This window comes from Scleropages formosus, chromosome 16 (assembly GCF_900964775.1).
Source record: "Scleropages formosus chromosome 16, fSclFor1.1, whole genome shotgun sequence".
Classification (NCBI taxonomy): domain Eukaryota; kingdom Metazoa; phylum Chordata; class Actinopteri; order Osteoglossiformes; family Osteoglossidae; genus Scleropages; species Scleropages formosus.
Window position 1 is genome coordinate 7,378,024 of NC_041821.1, and position 16,027 is coordinate 7,394,050.

The window sequence follows — 16,027 nt, forward strand, 5'->3', positions numbered from 1 at the left end:
GCCGAGCGCTGACCCTGGGGTTAAATTCCATTCGTCGGACCTGAACGGAGAGCTCCGAGAGGACCTCTGAAAAGTACCACATAGACGTTTTACCCCAACATTCCGCAGACTAAATGATACGAAGCGATACCTGGGAGGACACTTTACACTGGATCACAAAGCCTCGCAGTAGCGCCTGGGCTGTGCTTCTCCCACTCAGGGCCTCCACACTCCACACTCGTGGGCAGCAGAAACAGGAGGTCACGAGGCCTTGGACGGCTGAGCCCTTCCATGGACGCAGACTCCCCTTTCTCTCACAGCTCCTGGACCCAGTCAAGGCAACCGCTGGCGCGGCCCAACATCCCTGCATCAATGAGCGCCAAAGGCAAGGGAGGCCCCAACACTTGATCTTTGACCGCATGGTTTTTCCCAACCCAAGATCGAGTCTCCCACCCATGCACTTCTTTACAGGACTCATCCTTCCTCTCAGGGTCTTCGCCTTTTTGCACCATCTCCGCAAAAATAACGTTGTCGTGTTGTGCCGTACGAAAAACTACATGGCAGCTCTGTGGGGGGCCGCAGCGTGTGCTGCGTGGTTCAGCTCCGTGTGTGTGGTGTGTCTGAGAGCTGCTCCGCTTTCGTGTGTGCAGATCCCTGGCGCTCGGACCCGTTCCTGCCGGCGCTTGACCCTGCGCTGCGGTCCGAGTCGCCCCATCCATGGGATGATGGCCTCTGCCGTTGCCAGCGGAAACCGGGACCGGCAGCCGCTCGTCCCCAAAGGGGTGGACCCGGAAACCTGCATGATCGTTTTCAAGAATCACTGGGCTCAGGTACGGATTAAGGGTCTCGTCGTTCGGACGCTCGGCCCGGGAGGGGCGTCGCAGTTCCGACGCTTGTCAATCCCCTACGTGACGGCCGGTATCCACGCACCGCCGAGCGCTTTGTTTCCGAAAGGGAACTGGGAGCCGGTACCTGAACGAGGATGTTGTAGGCAGCGGGTCGGAGTGTCTGTCTGTGTCGGTTTGAGAGGATTATAAAGAAAGGGCTGATAAGATATCGCCGCGTGAGCCGCAGGGTCTCTGATTCAGAATCAAACGGAAATCCAGCTCACTGCGCTCCGTTTCACTTTGCAATTTTAAAGCGCTAAAATCTTTTAAATCTCTTTAAGCTCTAGACAGTGGCTTTAAAAGGAGCGATAACAGTCGCAGCGATGCGGACGCAGCGTTGCGCTCCTTGTCCGGGCGTTTCGTCCGTCGCCGAGCGTCTCTGAACAATGAATACAGAGGCTCTCTACGGTAAATGAGCTCAGCGTGGTGATGCGGCGCAGGCCTGTTTTCCATCCTGGCCTGATCAGTCACCTGTAAACCTCGTCGCCGGGGATTCTGTTGCCATGGCAGCAGACCTGTCCAGGACACTGGAGCTCATTATGGTGAATTCAGGAAGGGAACCTGACACTTGGCCTTGGAGGACCTTCAGCACGGCTGTAAAGGCATGGAAAAAGTGGAAAGGGGAACCTTAGAACAGTCTGAACAGAAAAGGGATGACTATGCAACTCCTGTTATGCGTACGTTAACGTGGACACAAGTGTCTAAAGGTTGTCTGTAATGAGACCATGTGCTCTACTGTATTATAACAGCACTGAAATAATTAGTGAAACAAATGTAGTTTTGCAAAGGTTAGTATGATATGATAGATGCAGCATAAAGTGTTGCTCGAGTAGCTGCGAACGTTGACGCCGCCGCTACGGTCCTGGGTTTCGCTCAGCGTGTCAATGCATCTGTAGCAAGAGACGCTTTACGCAGTATTTCCTTATCATCGTTAATGAGGTGCAGCCTTGCGTTTCAGTCGTCGTTTCCTGCGCGTCCGTCGCGGTGACAGCCCTCCTGGTGTGAAGTTTCAGCGGGACTCTATTCGGCACACCCCGACATCTCTCCGTGTCTCAGGTGGTGAAGATCCTGGAGAAACACGACCCCCTGCGCAGCAGCGGAGGAGTGCAGGGAGCGGGCGGCGGCGGCGGCCTACGCTTCGGGCCCATCCCGGGCGACGAGGCGAGCGCCGTGCAGAACTACGTGGAGCACATGCTTTTCCTTCTGATGGAGGAGGGCTGCGGCCAGGCAGGCGCCATGGGCCCCATCCTGGAGTTCGTGGTCACGGAGAACGTCATGGAGAAGCTCTTCCTTTGGAGCCTCCGGCGCGAATTCACCGACGACATGAAACTGGAGCAGCTGCGAATGTACGAGATGCTGGTGGGCGGCTCTCGGCAGCCCCTGCTGCACCACAAGCCCGTGCTGCGGCCCCTCATGATGCTGCTGAGCTCGTGCTCCGGTGCCGCCTCCCCCGCCGTCGAAGCCGAGCTCGTGCTCCTCCTGGGCCAGCTCTGCTCCATCCTGGCCCGGGACGCGTCCGTGCTGGAGCTGTTCTTCCACACGAGCGAGGATCAAGGAGCGGCCAACTTCCTCATCTTCTCCCTGCTCATCCCCTTCATCCACCGCGAGGGCACGGTGGGCCAGCAGGCCCGCGACGCTCTGCTGCTCATCATGGCGCTGTCTGCCGAGAACGGCGTTGTGGCCCGGCACATTGCCGAGAACACCTTCTTCTGTCCGGTGAGTCTCCGCCTCCCTGCATCGGGCCACGCCCACTTGGACGCCCTAGCTGAAGTCCAGTAGAGCTAAGAGCGCAGCCTAAATGCTGATGCACCTCACCTTATACCACACGGACAAAGAGGCCGCAACAAGCACAGAACAAACGACAAGCTGTCCCCTCGAAGCATGAAGGACTAAAGAGAACAAACAGGTTAATACATTTCGCCGGTTTGTTGTAGACCTGCAGCTAATTGCTCATTAAGCTGCAGAAGTTAATTAGCACCGTATTGATTCCACCAGTTAACTGTTAAATTTGCACAGTGCTAAATGAGTCTTTGAAAGCGGCAGGGTGATGAATGGGTTCGCTCTCTCAAATTAAAGCGAAAACGCCGCAAGTTAATTACGGTCGCGTTGTCGCTGCTGAAATCGGGATCGCGGGCAGAACGAGATTTCTGCTGGGCTGGTGTCGCTGTACTTAAGGGAAGGAAGCATCAGCCTCATGTACTCATCCAGGTTGCGCTCTGTGCGGCTATTTCTTCTTGCTTAATTTCGTCTGGAACGGAACCTTTGTTTTTACGTTTATCTGACACTTTTCTCCAAAGCGACTTGCGGTGTTAGGTTACAATTATTATTGACCCATTTGCACAGCTGTTGTGATTTTACTGGAGCGCTTTAGGGTAAATACCTTCAATTTGTAAGAGAGGTTCTCCTCGCTCAATTGTTGTTGCAGTACTTCTGCGGATTGTTACTTTGGATTTTTGTGGAGCTGGATTAGAGAGGATGACGTCGGCTATCCGACCGTTTGCGGCGCCTCGCTCGGTTTTTGCGCACGGCGTGTCGGAGCGCGCCGATTATTCCTTATGTAACAGCATTTGTTGCCGTTGCTCTGGGGGGTGGAGAGCTAACACTACTGCATTATGGGATTATCTGCATAGTGTTTAGTTCAGCATGCTGAGGTGACTGGATGAGAATAAACCCCCATTGAGGAAATTCTCCCATAAGAGGGCCAAAGAGACTGGTGAAGAACCTGGGCGCTGCTCTGCACCCGGAAAGCGCCCACACTTTATACTTCTCACCTACGTACTTTCAAGCAGCACTGTATGCAGTATGTCAACCCTATAGGGATGGCCAGTATTCTTGTATAAAGTATGAAAACAAATGTATAAAATGAATAAACGGCGGGAGGGCCCGGTGACGCGGCCGGTCTGGGGATCGAGCCCCGCGGTGGACTGGCGTTCCGCCCAGGGTGGGTCGGGTCCCCTCCCCCCTCGGACGTGCACCCAACGTTGTCGGGAAGGCTCCGGCTCGCCACGACTTTGCTCGGGAGAAGCGGTTGTAGCAATTGCAAAAACTTGAATAAATGGAGGTGATTTACACCCCTGATTTTACTCACCTACTTGGTTTAACCAGTGCAACTTGGGCTTCACTTATTTTTGCGCCTGCACTACCTGCTACGTCTCTACTACACACACACGAGTTCCTGTAGGGCAACAGACGGAATTGCTCATTACACACCTATTATGTCAGATGAGAATGAGACTGGTTCTCATTAAATGACCATTTCATGGTAAAACTAAAGGACACAAGGGCTTCACATACTTTCAAGCAGCACTGTGTAGTGGTTCCTCGCATTGTGACTTCTCAAGATACAAATTTTTCAAGATATCACCATATTCCCATGATGAACTCCTACATCAGTCGCTCGTTGACTCACTCACTCTTGTTAACCGCTTGACCAGTTCGGAGTTGCGGTGATCTGAGGAACGTCCCGGAAGCACAGGATGTCAGGTTATTTAGGAGACCCCTCGGACAGGACACCGGTCTATCGCAGGAGTTTTACTGCATCTTCAATTTAAAAAAAAAAAAACTGTTCAGATCTTTTCATTAGTATTGGTGAAATTTCAGATTTTTACAGAAGCTAACCATCAAATCAGTCAAGGTGTATTTGTGTTACGAAGCCGTGTTGACGATAACTGTGGTAAAAGTGAACGCAGCGAGTAGCTCTGTTGTCTCGCAGTAGTTGGACCGTACCCTAAGGGCTCTGATGACATCAGGGCTTACGGTAGACCTCCTGAGCTCCGCAAGCCCAAGCAGTGCCTCCGTATGTGCAAAATAAACACGGATCTCACAATGTTTGCTCGCAAACCCCTCCTGCGCACTGAGCTCGTGGGCACGGCGCGTGAGCCCATGCAGTAAAGCAAAAAAAAATACCGACGCGATATGAGCACTTCTTCCCCGGGACGCTTTGCACCCATCGAGGTGCGCGCCTCTTATCGGCCAGCGAAGCGCCATCCGTCGAGCGCTTTCCGAACCCGTCCGTCTCGTCCGAGCCGCCTCGCATCAACGGGGCACGGCCAGCGGCCCGGAGACACGGCTGCAGCTCGGCGACTCGTCTCCATTACGTTAGCATAATTAGCTCGGCGTCGTCGTATCCCGCGTGACGGATCTGCGCAACCGGAAGGAAACTTCGCCACCGCCTCGGATCTGACTTTGCCCAGGTGTTTTCTTCAAAAAAAAAATACTATATGTAGCATCGTAAGTAGAGGACGAGGACGGTGAGGTTCCGTCGTGAGGCCGCGCTGCTAACGCCATGGAGCCGCGAGCAGATTCTCGGGCGAAGACGATCTCGCCCGGGGCCTTCGTGCGGTTTGTCGATCGTATTCTCTTTAGTCCACATGTACTGATGGAAGTTGGTAGATGGTAACGAAGCTTTATTATCTGAGAGCCGAACAGCAATGCAGCCAACAAAGTGTACGTCGGGCAGGCGCGCATGAATTTCCATATCTGCTGGCGAGTGTGTAATCTGCGAGATAATCTAAGGCTGGCATGATCTAATGAGGGTTTATCAACTATGGTCACGTGCAGGTAGACAACACGGGTTGATGGACCGGGGACCGGGGAGTGGTTAGAGGCCAGTTCTGCCCATCCCGATGGCCTCGTGGTCTGCTGAAAGGGTGTTGGGTCAGCCTGCTGATCTTCTGCACGTGTGTGTGTGTGTGTATCCCCTGTCCCAGGTGCTGGCCACAGGGCTCAGCGGCCTGTACTCGTCCCTGCCCCCCAAGCTGGACGTCTGCGGTGAGGACTGGCACTGCCTGCAGCGGGAAGAGTGGCTGCAGGTGCCCGCGCTGGTGCAGTTCCTCAACTCGCTGGAGTTCTGCAACGCCGTCATTCAGGTAGGCCCCTGGCCACACACACTCTCTCATCCCGCAGGTCACACTAGAATAGCTTGCCCACATTATCGTCAGAGGGCTCCAGGTATTACACGTGTGATGCTGATTTTCTTTTTTTTTTTTTTAAAAAAGATGATTAAATGTTATCAAAGGAGTAAAATGTAAAAAGAAAATGTTAAGTAAAAACATTCAAGAAATAAAAGTATCTTATTGTACATTAATGTTGTCACACATCTGTCTCAGTACCACGCAGAGCCCGTTCTTTTACCGCATTTCTCATCTCGTTGGTCTCGTCTGCTGGAGACCGTAAGTGAATTTTTACCAGAACCTTCCTCTTCCAGGTGGCCCACCCTACCATCAGAGAGCAGCTTGTCGGCTACATCTACAACGGCTTCCTGGTGCCCGTCCTCGCTCCTGCTCTGCACAAGGTCGGTGTGGACTGATAAGGGCTCCCCGGGGCGCTCGCAGATAACCAGCATGCGCTGCTCGTGCCGTCGAGCTCCCTTTGTCGACATTCGGCGTGTCGCTGAAAACGCCACGTGGCGGAAGCAGCAGGTGCTGCAGGTGGAGAAAGTGGTTAATGAACTTGTGACCAAGGAAGAGAAGGGAATAACACTGCCCCTTAGAGAGAGGTGCTAAGTCTACGGTGGCTCTCAAAGACAAGTCTTCATTTGAAAGGGCCTTTGATGTAATTTTGCAGGAAAATACGGAGCCGTCTGCAGGAAACGCTTCACGTGTCGACATCTCGCATGCAAATAAATGAAACGTGAATAAAAACGATGTAATCTCGCAGGGCGGCACCAACGCAAAACCTCACTCCTGTCGAGCTCCAGCATCCTATGTGGCCCCCGGCGGACAAGCTGAATCTCACTGTGCCTCCCTGTCTCCCCAGCTGACCCTAGAGGAGGTGATGACCACCACGGCCTACCTGGACCTGTTCCTGCGCAGCATTTCCGAACCCGCTCTGCTGCAGACCTTCCTCACCTTCGTCCTGCTGCATCAACATGAGAACGTTCACATCCTGGACACGCTGGTGAGCCGCATCAACACGCCCTTCCAGGTAACCCCCCCCCCCCCCCCGCCCAATCCTATTGCTGCCCTGAACGGCGTCCCACTGTCAAACCGAACCCAGCAGCTGCGATCCTCCTGTCGGAGCTCCTCCACGGCACAAAACCACAACAGAAGGTTCACTTCAATAGGCTTGGCTTTCGAGATAAGCGTTTACCCCCGGGGGTGCAGCTCATTATGCAAACTGATATTTGCAATGTTAATATCAAAGGGAACTGATTGTCACCATACAGAAGGGCGCAAATCACCTAATTAGTCCCAGATATGAGACCGATATGGGAGGACATTGCTGCAGTAAACGTAAATACTGTTTATTTCATAAACTGACAATTACCGGAGAAAAATACAATAATAATACACCACTGTGCAAGTTGCATTTCTTTTTAAAGACTGTAACCATTGTCATGGTTTTGTGTTGATCGATTCCTTCATTTGAACAAACGTACTGGTATCAGCAGCTGGCTTGGATGAGGGTTTGGGGTTCGAAACCCAAGTGGTACACTTTCTTATTGTAGGTTCTTATCCTGACTTTCTCCAGTGAAAGTGACTCAGCTATAAAAGGGTAAATCAGTGTAAGTTGCTTCAGAGGCAAGTGTCAAATAAATGCATCAAAGGTCAGTGAAGTGCCTTTTATCTGGGGGTCTGTTGGAAAGACTTCTGGGAGTAAGAGGATCAGACCTCTACATTTTTCTGTGAAATACCTTGATTTGTAACGCAGACAATTTAACTGACGACATCTACATTTTAAGTGCCTATTTGTGTTTAAGTTGTTAGTCGACACTCTTTGTGAACAAGTGAAGCTGAGCGTTGTTCTGCCCTCCACCGTGCTCTTTCTGTCCCCCAGCTGGGCACGGTGTCTCTCGCTCTCTTCCGCACCCTGGTCGGGCTCTACTGCGAGGACGTCATGCTTCAGCTCGTGCTCAGGTGAACGGCTCCCCGTCCCCCGCCTCAGCCGGCTGTCATCACGCTGCAAATAAACGGGCGACGTGACCCGGTGTCGTGCCGCAGACGCAACGTCGCTAAGCCCCTCCCCCCACGGTAAACACTCTCCCGTTGCTGCCTCCCGACCTCCAGGTACCTGATTCCCTGCAATCACATGATGCTAAGCCAGCGCTGGGTGGTCAGAGAGAGGGACTGCTACTCCGTATCAGCAGCCAAGATCCTGGCCCTCACTCCCTCCTGCTGTCCCCCCGAACTCACCCTTACTCCGCTCAGGCAGCAGCTCAACTACATCCTGTGGTCCAAGAGCCCTGATGGCTGCCAGGGAACCATAGGTAGGGTAGATGAGTGTTATCAGGTCTCCTTAAGGGACTAGGCTGTTTCACGCTCCTGTACTTCCCATCACACACACACATACATGGCGGTGTGTTTCGTGTACAGATGACTCTCTATCGGAGGAAGACTGCTCCGGCTACTCCTGCGTCATCGGCGCAGAGGTCACCATGGATGTCAACTACCTGCACTACCTGCTGGACGCCCGCAGCAGAATCACCCGGTGCATCAAGGCGTGCGGTGTGTGGTCAGCCCCGTATGACGGCGAGGACCCCCCGCCCGAGCACTACCAGCCCAGCTCGCTAGAGGAGGTGAGCAAACCGCTGTCCTCCAAGCCAAGCCGGAGGCGCCGCCCTCCGTCCGAGCTGCGCTCCAAGGAGGACCGAGCCAACCAGCTGGATCTGGAGTGGGACGACAGCTACGACACGGCGCTGTCCCCCGACGGTTCCGACGACGCGCCGGCCGAGCCACCGAAGCACATCCAGGAAATGAGGCGGAACGCCATCATGCTAGTCAAGGGCTCCTACATCGAGGAGTCCGATTTCCAGGACGATGTCATGGTATACAACCTGGTGGCACAGAAGGACTCCCAGGATGCCAAGCAGGGGCCTCAAGCTGTAGGGTCCGACGCAGAGTCGGGTGCGCAGCGATCGGCCCTCAGCAACGGCCACGCAGATGGCGACGGCGAGAGCCAGGACGCGGGGGCAGAGACGGGCCGCAAAGCGAGCCTGCGGGTGCCAAGCCAGGGTGACGACGACGACGACCGGGACCTTGTCTCCCAGTATGAGGAGCTCATCAGGACGCTGGGGGAAGAGTCAACAATCCCAGGAAAAGGGGAGATGGAGGAAGAGCAGCAGGAGGAGGAGGAAGTCGATTTCGCTTCCTTTTCAGCTGAAACTCCAGAACAGGAGAAGACCGTCCCGCCATTTGGGCAGAAGAGCCGCAGCGGGAGCCGATGCCACGGAGTGCCTTTCACTGGTGAGACTTGTTGGAACCGGATCTATTGGGCCTCCCACTGCCTCTATCGGACCTCTTTCAATCTACCCCCTGCTCTTTGCCTTTAAACACGATTGCTTGTATGATGCAGAGATCCGGACGTTGGTTCGCCGCTGCTCGGGTCCCTCCGGTGCCTTTTGATTGCAACACCGTCTCGCTGTCGCACAGGGCCGTTCATCAGCGTGCTGCTGTCCCGATTGGAGAACATGCTGGAGAACTCGCTCCATGTCAACCTGCTGCTGACGGGCATCCTGGCCCAGCTTGCCGCCTACCCGCAGCCCCTGCTGCGCTCCTTCCTGCTCAACACCAACGTGGTGTTCCAGCCCAGCGTGAGGTCCCTCTACCAGGTGCCGCCTCTTCCTGCCTTCCCCTGTCTGTCTCACACACACGCACACGCGCACGCGGACTCGGCGTGGCACAGTGCTGCTGGGTTATTGGACTCGCGTTGCCCCTCTCCCTCAGCCTTTCAGATGACTAGTGAATACCGCGGTTGAGAGATACCAGCGCTGTTTTTTTACCCCCCTATTGATCTGTGCTATCGAAACCTCTTGGGAGCCACAGAATAACTGCCGAACCTGTCAAGTGTAAAAATGATGCGGTACTTCTCTAAAAACCACATGCTTTACTGCAGTGAGACAATTCTCCAGTGTGTACATTACAGAGCAGCGCTGTTATTATGCTGCTTCATGCCTTATTTAAGGGAAAAATGTAAGCAAGGAAATCGAATGGACTGAGCTGATAGGAAAATGAAATACGGACCATTCTACAAATGTTCAGCAGGAGCACGGTGTGGGGAACAAAGCACAGATTGCTACATTTCCTTCAGTGGAAAAAACATTACTTTTGAAACTTTTTTTTTTTTCTGTCTGAACCTAAAGTTTTGGACATTAGTGTTTGTATTTCCATACACTTACCATTAAAGAAAAATATTGACTAAAAAGATGCATTTTCTAAGTACGTGAATGTACAAATGGTACAGAGTCTCAGCCCAATTTTTGCAGCTAATCAAACTGGTTTCGACCCCCCTCCACTTGTTCTGTTTACTCAGCCTGTGCTTTAACCAAAAACCGGTGTTGGGAGTACACACGCACTTTTTCACCCTCTTTTGGGCCGACTCCCCAAGGATCTTACCGACATGGAGTAGCAGCTGTGTATCTGAAACATTGAAATGGGATTATGGTAATATCTCAGTGTGCAACAGTCCCGTTTCCTAGTCGCTTTATAATAGCAGAAATAACTGACCCAAGCAGCGGTCGTGATCGCTCTCCTTAGACTCTCGCGACGTTCTCTCACCTCTCTCTCAGGTGCTGGCGTCCGTGAAGAACCAGATAGAGCGGCTGGCATCCTCCAGGTTTGATTTCTCGGAGCAGCTGCTGGAGGCGCAGCGGTGTCTTCTGGCCCGGGAGAACACGCTGAAGGGCCGGGGTGAGCACGCTGTGCCGCACGGGGACCTGACCCATGGTTCGACTGCTCCGTAGATGCGTTTCTGTTCAGTCGGGTTGCAGCAGAGGGTGCGCGGCGGTGCAGCGGATAGTGCTGGTGCCTCAAAGGGCGATGTGATTGGACACAGGTTCATTCCCTGCTTAATTTGTGTGTAGCTTCGATGATGTTCCTGCGTTTTCATGGGTTCTTCCCATAGTAAAAAGACCAGTTTCAGGCCAGCTGGAGACTCTAAATTGCTCCGTGTGTGTGTGTGTGTGTGTGTGTGTGTAATTCCTTTATTATGGACTGGCATCCCAGTCAAGCAGATTTGCTTTTTCCATGCAAAATAACCCCAATACAATATTTACCATGCATTTGTGGAAGGGCATGTTTTTGTGCTGACATATCCATGCAGGACCGGATGCAGTCGGTTCACTGGCCCAGAGCTTCACTGTCGAAATAACTAACTCTGTCGTTAAATGGGAAACCCAAATGAGACCAAGTGACCTGGACGTTTATGGGGGAAAACCTGAAGCCATCTGTTGCATTAATAAAAGAACACACACACACACACACACACACACACACACACACACACATTTTCAGAACCGCTTGTCCCATACGGGGTCACGGGGAACCGGAGCCTAACCCGGTAACACAGGGCGTAAGGCCAGAGGGGGAGGGGACACACCCAGGACGGGACGCCAGTATTCGCAAAATAACTCCGCACTGATGCTGTAACAAGATGTGTGCAAATCTGCAAATAGTAAATCAGGGTGTTTCTTATGGAGCTTTGACTAGGATTTAATAAAAGTAAAACTGCAAAATGGAGTTCAGCATTTGTTTATTTGAAGCTTTTCTTTTAAGGGACTTATAATGTTAATCTGCCTACAATTATTTACCCATTTATACAGCTGGGTAATTTTCCTGGAGCAATTTAGGGCAAGTACCTTGCTCAACGGTACTGCAGCTGGAGGTGGGATTCAAACCTGTCACCTTTGGTCCAAAGGCAATGGCTCTAATTGCTACTCTACCAGTTGAGCCCACTGAGTGGGACTTTCTGTAGACCGGACTGTTGAATTGCTGGGAGTGGGAATGAACCACACACCCCGCGTTTCCCACATCTACACACAACCGGTTAATTCGCTCCTTCCTTGTATTTTCAGAACTTCTGCTGGAGTCTCACCGCAGAGAGAAAGGAGACTGGCACCCAACCGGGGACGAGAAACGAGCTCAGGACAACCAGAAGAACCCGTCGGCCAAGTCCAAGCCCGGGAACGAGGCCTTTGCCACCCTGCTCTTTGCAGAGTTCCTCAAGGAGCTGGCAGCCCTTGCCCAGGAGCACTCTGTCCTGTCACTCATACCAGAGGAGGAGTAGGAGAGATCAACATTAAGGAGAACGTTCACAAGATGGCCATATGCAGTTTGAGCCCTGCCTTTCGACGGTACCCTGTGGTGATTGACACACAGCAGCTTGCAGAGGCAGGAACTGTTTTTCCTCGGGGTTTTATACACCCTGGTAACAAGACAGTTTCACACACAAGAGGTTTCTATTTGCTTCAGTTTTTATAAACCTGCAATAGTCATGTTCCCACAACTATGTGGTGAAGAAGATACCTTCCCTGGTGTTTGGAGCAGATTTGTGGGTGGTGCTGGAACAGTATTTTCAGCACAGTGTCTTGTGTGGTCCAGGTGATTATGTGTCAATACAGACAAGTCTGCTGGTGGTCTGGAGCTTATTGTGAGGGCTTGAAGCTGAATCATCTACACAGAGTATAACCTAGTTACGAGTTTTCTATTTCCTTCATGGCTTTTTCTTGACGTTGGGGAGGGGGGACAGTTACCAAACCAAAGACTGGAGGAATAAGCCCAGACGCCACTAAGGAGACATGCCATAGAGCTTGGTGGACTCGAGGACTGTGGCCTTACATGAAGAGCTGTCCCCATTCGCCACGGTGGGGGAAATACAAAGTGCTGAGCACTAAGCGAAAGAAAGAAGCCCCAGTGTGCATTCATGGTCATGCCCTGGGGACTCCCGACGGTTGATAAAGCACAAAACGCTCAACGTCAGTCAACTGGACGTCTGCCCATTGCACCATGGGCAAAGAAATTCTTCGCTGTGTCTTTCGCTGGATGCCCATGTGACACTTGCTCCACGTTTTGTCTTCCTGTACAGTTTGCAGTGTTCAGAGTCCTCAAAGACTGTTCCAGCAGAATTATATGCAAGTCTGGCTGAATGTGGAGACAACAGCGAACTCCTGTGTGTTTTGAGGAAATGTATGAAGTTTCACAAGTTCATTCCTGAACAGGCAAAGGTGGGAATGGAAAGTACAACAGGAGTATCTCGGGTCACGTTGTACAGGAAAAAAGATCTAGGGAACTTCATGTTTGTTTTTCGTTTCATTTCATATACAGTATGTAAATGTACCAGCAGCAATATCTGCTCACTTAAATCCTAAGAGTCTGCAGATAAATGGCAAAATCCACAATCAACCCCTGCGAACTGAACACCTTCAAAATCCATTTAACATTTAGTGAAACCTCTCCCTGTTCAATAAGTGCTACTGTTACTCTACCATAGCCGAGGGGCATTTTAACATGTTTTCTGTGGGCTTTATGTTCACAGATGAGACACATCTGGGTGTCACAGTCTGTATTTAAGCCTTACTCTCTTCTTGCACACTTCCGTATTTTAAAAGTTGCTGAAAATTCTATGCAAATTGTATTGGGGGAAAATATTTCAAATAGGGTAGGGTATTTAAGCAATGCAATGTTTTGTAAAATACAGTTAGATATTGCCATATTTTTTACGCTGAAGTGTAAGAAGCGGTTGTTTTTCTTTGTCTTTGCTTTGTGGACTATGAGTGGAAGGCACACTGTATCTAAACACGGTGATGTGGACTGGACACTCACAGTGGTACTCCTCACACGACGGCCAGGGCAGCGTTCTGCACGCAGCATGCGTCCTCATACCGTCACATTGGATGCCTTGACTTGAGAAACAACACACAGCATGAACACACAAAGACTTCCAGTTTGTTACAAAAAAGGTCTGACTTTGCGTATGAAGGGTAGTTTGTTACTATGGGGCATGTCGCTAGGAAAGAGCGCAGGGCACAGGTATCTGAACGAGTGTTACAACGGTGTCTGAAACCAGACCGAACTGACTGCCCTGCATCTCTGGCCTTGCTGCCGACACCAGCACAACAGAGCAAGAAATTGCCGATTCCACCATGAAATATTTAGACTTCTGGATCATTTCCTTCTAATTTTGTGGATGCCGAGTTGCCCTGCAGTCCAGGAAACCCAAAGCAGCTGTGCCGGGTGAAAGTGATGTTTTCAATGGAACCACATGTTGAGCACCTTAGCTGCGGCGCACAGTTCCTTCTGGAGAGTTCCATGCTCCTCGCAAGATGATTGTGGCCCTGTAGGACTGCTGTCTGTGCATCTCCAACATGGCCTGCGTGCCACAGTGCAGAGGGGCGTGAATCTAATAAAGGCGCATTCCTCTGACAAAGGGTCTTCTGTTGTGTGTCGTTTGCTGACATTTCACTGTCTGCAGAAGTGAAACGAGTCTCACGTGATCAGATCCGTCAATATACTGAAAGACAACTATTCAAATAATAAAGAATAAAGAAAACCATTCAAATCAGTTTCTCTCAAGGGTCCCGACCATCACTGCTGAAGCCATGCAGGTACATAAGACATGCTCCTCTGTAAAAGTGCTGTTTTACTGTAATTTCCCCTGAAGCCCACTGAGTGCAACACATTGTGAATTCCAGAAGTGTCCCCCCTTTCGATTTCACAGTTCAGAAATGGTAGCACGCACAAATGAAGCAGAACACAGCAACGAAGGTGACATGTTCAACCCTTTTGCAAACTGCCAAACGCCAAGGCCTGCGATGTCACCGCTTTTGTGGGAAACTAGGTCTACCTCAAGGCTGTCTGCTAATGGCTCTCTACACCAGAATCCATAAGGCCTCGAGTTCCACCACATCCTATTGTTAGAGCGATGCGCGGCTTCCTTACGGCTTACTGCCTGTGACAGGAGACATGGATCGGAATGCAGAATGCGACACACGGCACCCGAAACGGGAGGGCAGAGCACAGCATGTGGCGGTTTTGCTCGCAGGTTGAAGCAGAGGCGTCGTCAATAAGATGTCACGAGGCCACTGCCGTCCTGCAACCTGTACGGTTCTCTAGTTTGCTGCTTGAGTGACTCTTTGAAATCTAGGTTAGTGTCTCACAAAGCCTGTTCCCAGAGCCGTGGTGTGCGCGCGTACACGCGTACACACACACACAAACACACACACACACACACACACACACGAGACTGTGCTGATCAGCAGCTGTATGTGTGCATCTCCCTGTACAGCGATGAAGCTGAGAGATGAGTGTGATATACAACAGCCTCCATCTCTACGAGCTTCAGTTCCAATCACACATCACACCCAGACAGGAAGCTGACTCGCAGGGGTGCTGAAATACTTCCATGCGTTCATATTCGGTAACCACCTGCTGACCAATGCAGGGTTGCAGTGGTCCGGAACCCATCACAGAAACTTTAGGGTATAAGGCAAAGCACATCCTGGTTGAGATATCAGTCTCCTGCAGGGCAATCGCACACACTCATTCATTCACAAAATCATCAAAACACACACAAAGGGCAATATGCAGACACCAGTTCATCTGAAACCCGTGCATACATTGGGTAAACATGCAAACTCCACACTGAGCTGGATTTGAACCCATGTCAGAGCCCACAGCTTAGAAACTGCGAGACACCGGTGCCACCCTCTGTGCAGCTGTAGCATCCTGAAATACTCTGGGGTGTAAACAGCAACTGCTAACAGATAACATTCACATCCATTCCTGGGAACGACTACAAAGGTAACTTTGTTTCCCTCATGGGAAAACCCATGAACGCTCAGGACGTTCTGGCCACAAGATGGCATTCTATGCCAAGCGACACTACCCACACCGCACCCCCCGCAAGAACAGAGAGCAGATAAAAACTCAACCCCTTCCGAGATGCCATTTAAGATGCATCATACCTGACTTTCCTGCACTTTGCAGCTCTGCCGACGGGGCAGAATGCACTAATAACCGCCCTGAAATAACATATCTGGGACCCCAGAAAGGCCCGTAATGAGCTCCACTCCTATTAGCGTAGTAATTTGTTCAGTGGAGGCTGAACTGTGCCGCACTGCTGGGACTGGTACAAACGCTCCAATTACAATCTCTCCCCCCAGGGCGTCCACCCGGTAGCTGGGCTTGAACCCCGGTGCTACACATCAACAGGACTGAATCTCTCCTGCCCATCTCCCTCCCTCCCTCCCTCCCTCCCTCCATCTTGCTCATGTTGGTTTAACGGCGCCACGCAGCGCACAGGTAATGACTCACCGATGGCAGACACTCCTAATTATGAACTCTTTGGCGAAATGCCTTCAGGAGTACTAATGCTCGCAAGCAGACGAGCTCTAGTCACCAACCCAAGAGCCCTTATTTCTCTGTGGAGAAACATCTGTGAGGAAGAAG

General features: G+C 51.6%; 1 protein-coding gene across 5 annotated transcripts in view; it reads left to right on the plus strand.

The window, feature by feature from the left end:
• Positions 1-13,993, plus strand: part of fhip1aa (FHF complex subunit HOOK interacting protein 1Aa) — a 30,348-nt gene extending 16,355 nt beyond the window's left edge. For all 5 annotated transcript variants that reach the window (XM_029259072.1, XM_029259073.1, XM_029259074.1 and 2 more), the window contains 11 exons: positions 630-809; positions 1,923-2,582; positions 5,576-5,734; positions 6,073-6,159; positions 6,624-6,791; positions 7,644-7,723; positions 7,874-8,073; positions 8,180-9,049; positions 9,236-9,414; positions 10,372-10,492; positions 11,656-13,993. In XM_029259072.1, the coding sequence (XP_029114905.1) occupies positions 702-809; positions 1,923-2,582; positions 5,576-5,734; positions 6,073-6,159; positions 6,624-6,791; positions 7,644-7,723; positions 7,874-8,073; positions 8,180-9,049; positions 9,236-9,414; positions 10,372-10,492; positions 11,656-11,867 (2,844 nt within the window). In that variant the 5' untranslated portion in view covers positions 630-701 and the 3' untranslated portion in view covers positions 11,868-13,993. The remainder of the gene's footprint in view (positions 1-629; positions 810-1,922; positions 2,583-5,575; positions 5,735-6,072; positions 6,160-6,623; positions 6,792-7,643; positions 7,724-7,873; positions 8,074-8,179; positions 9,050-9,235; positions 9,415-10,371; positions 10,493-11,655) is intronic.
• The last annotated feature ends 2,034 nt before the right edge of the window (positions 13,994-16,027 follow it).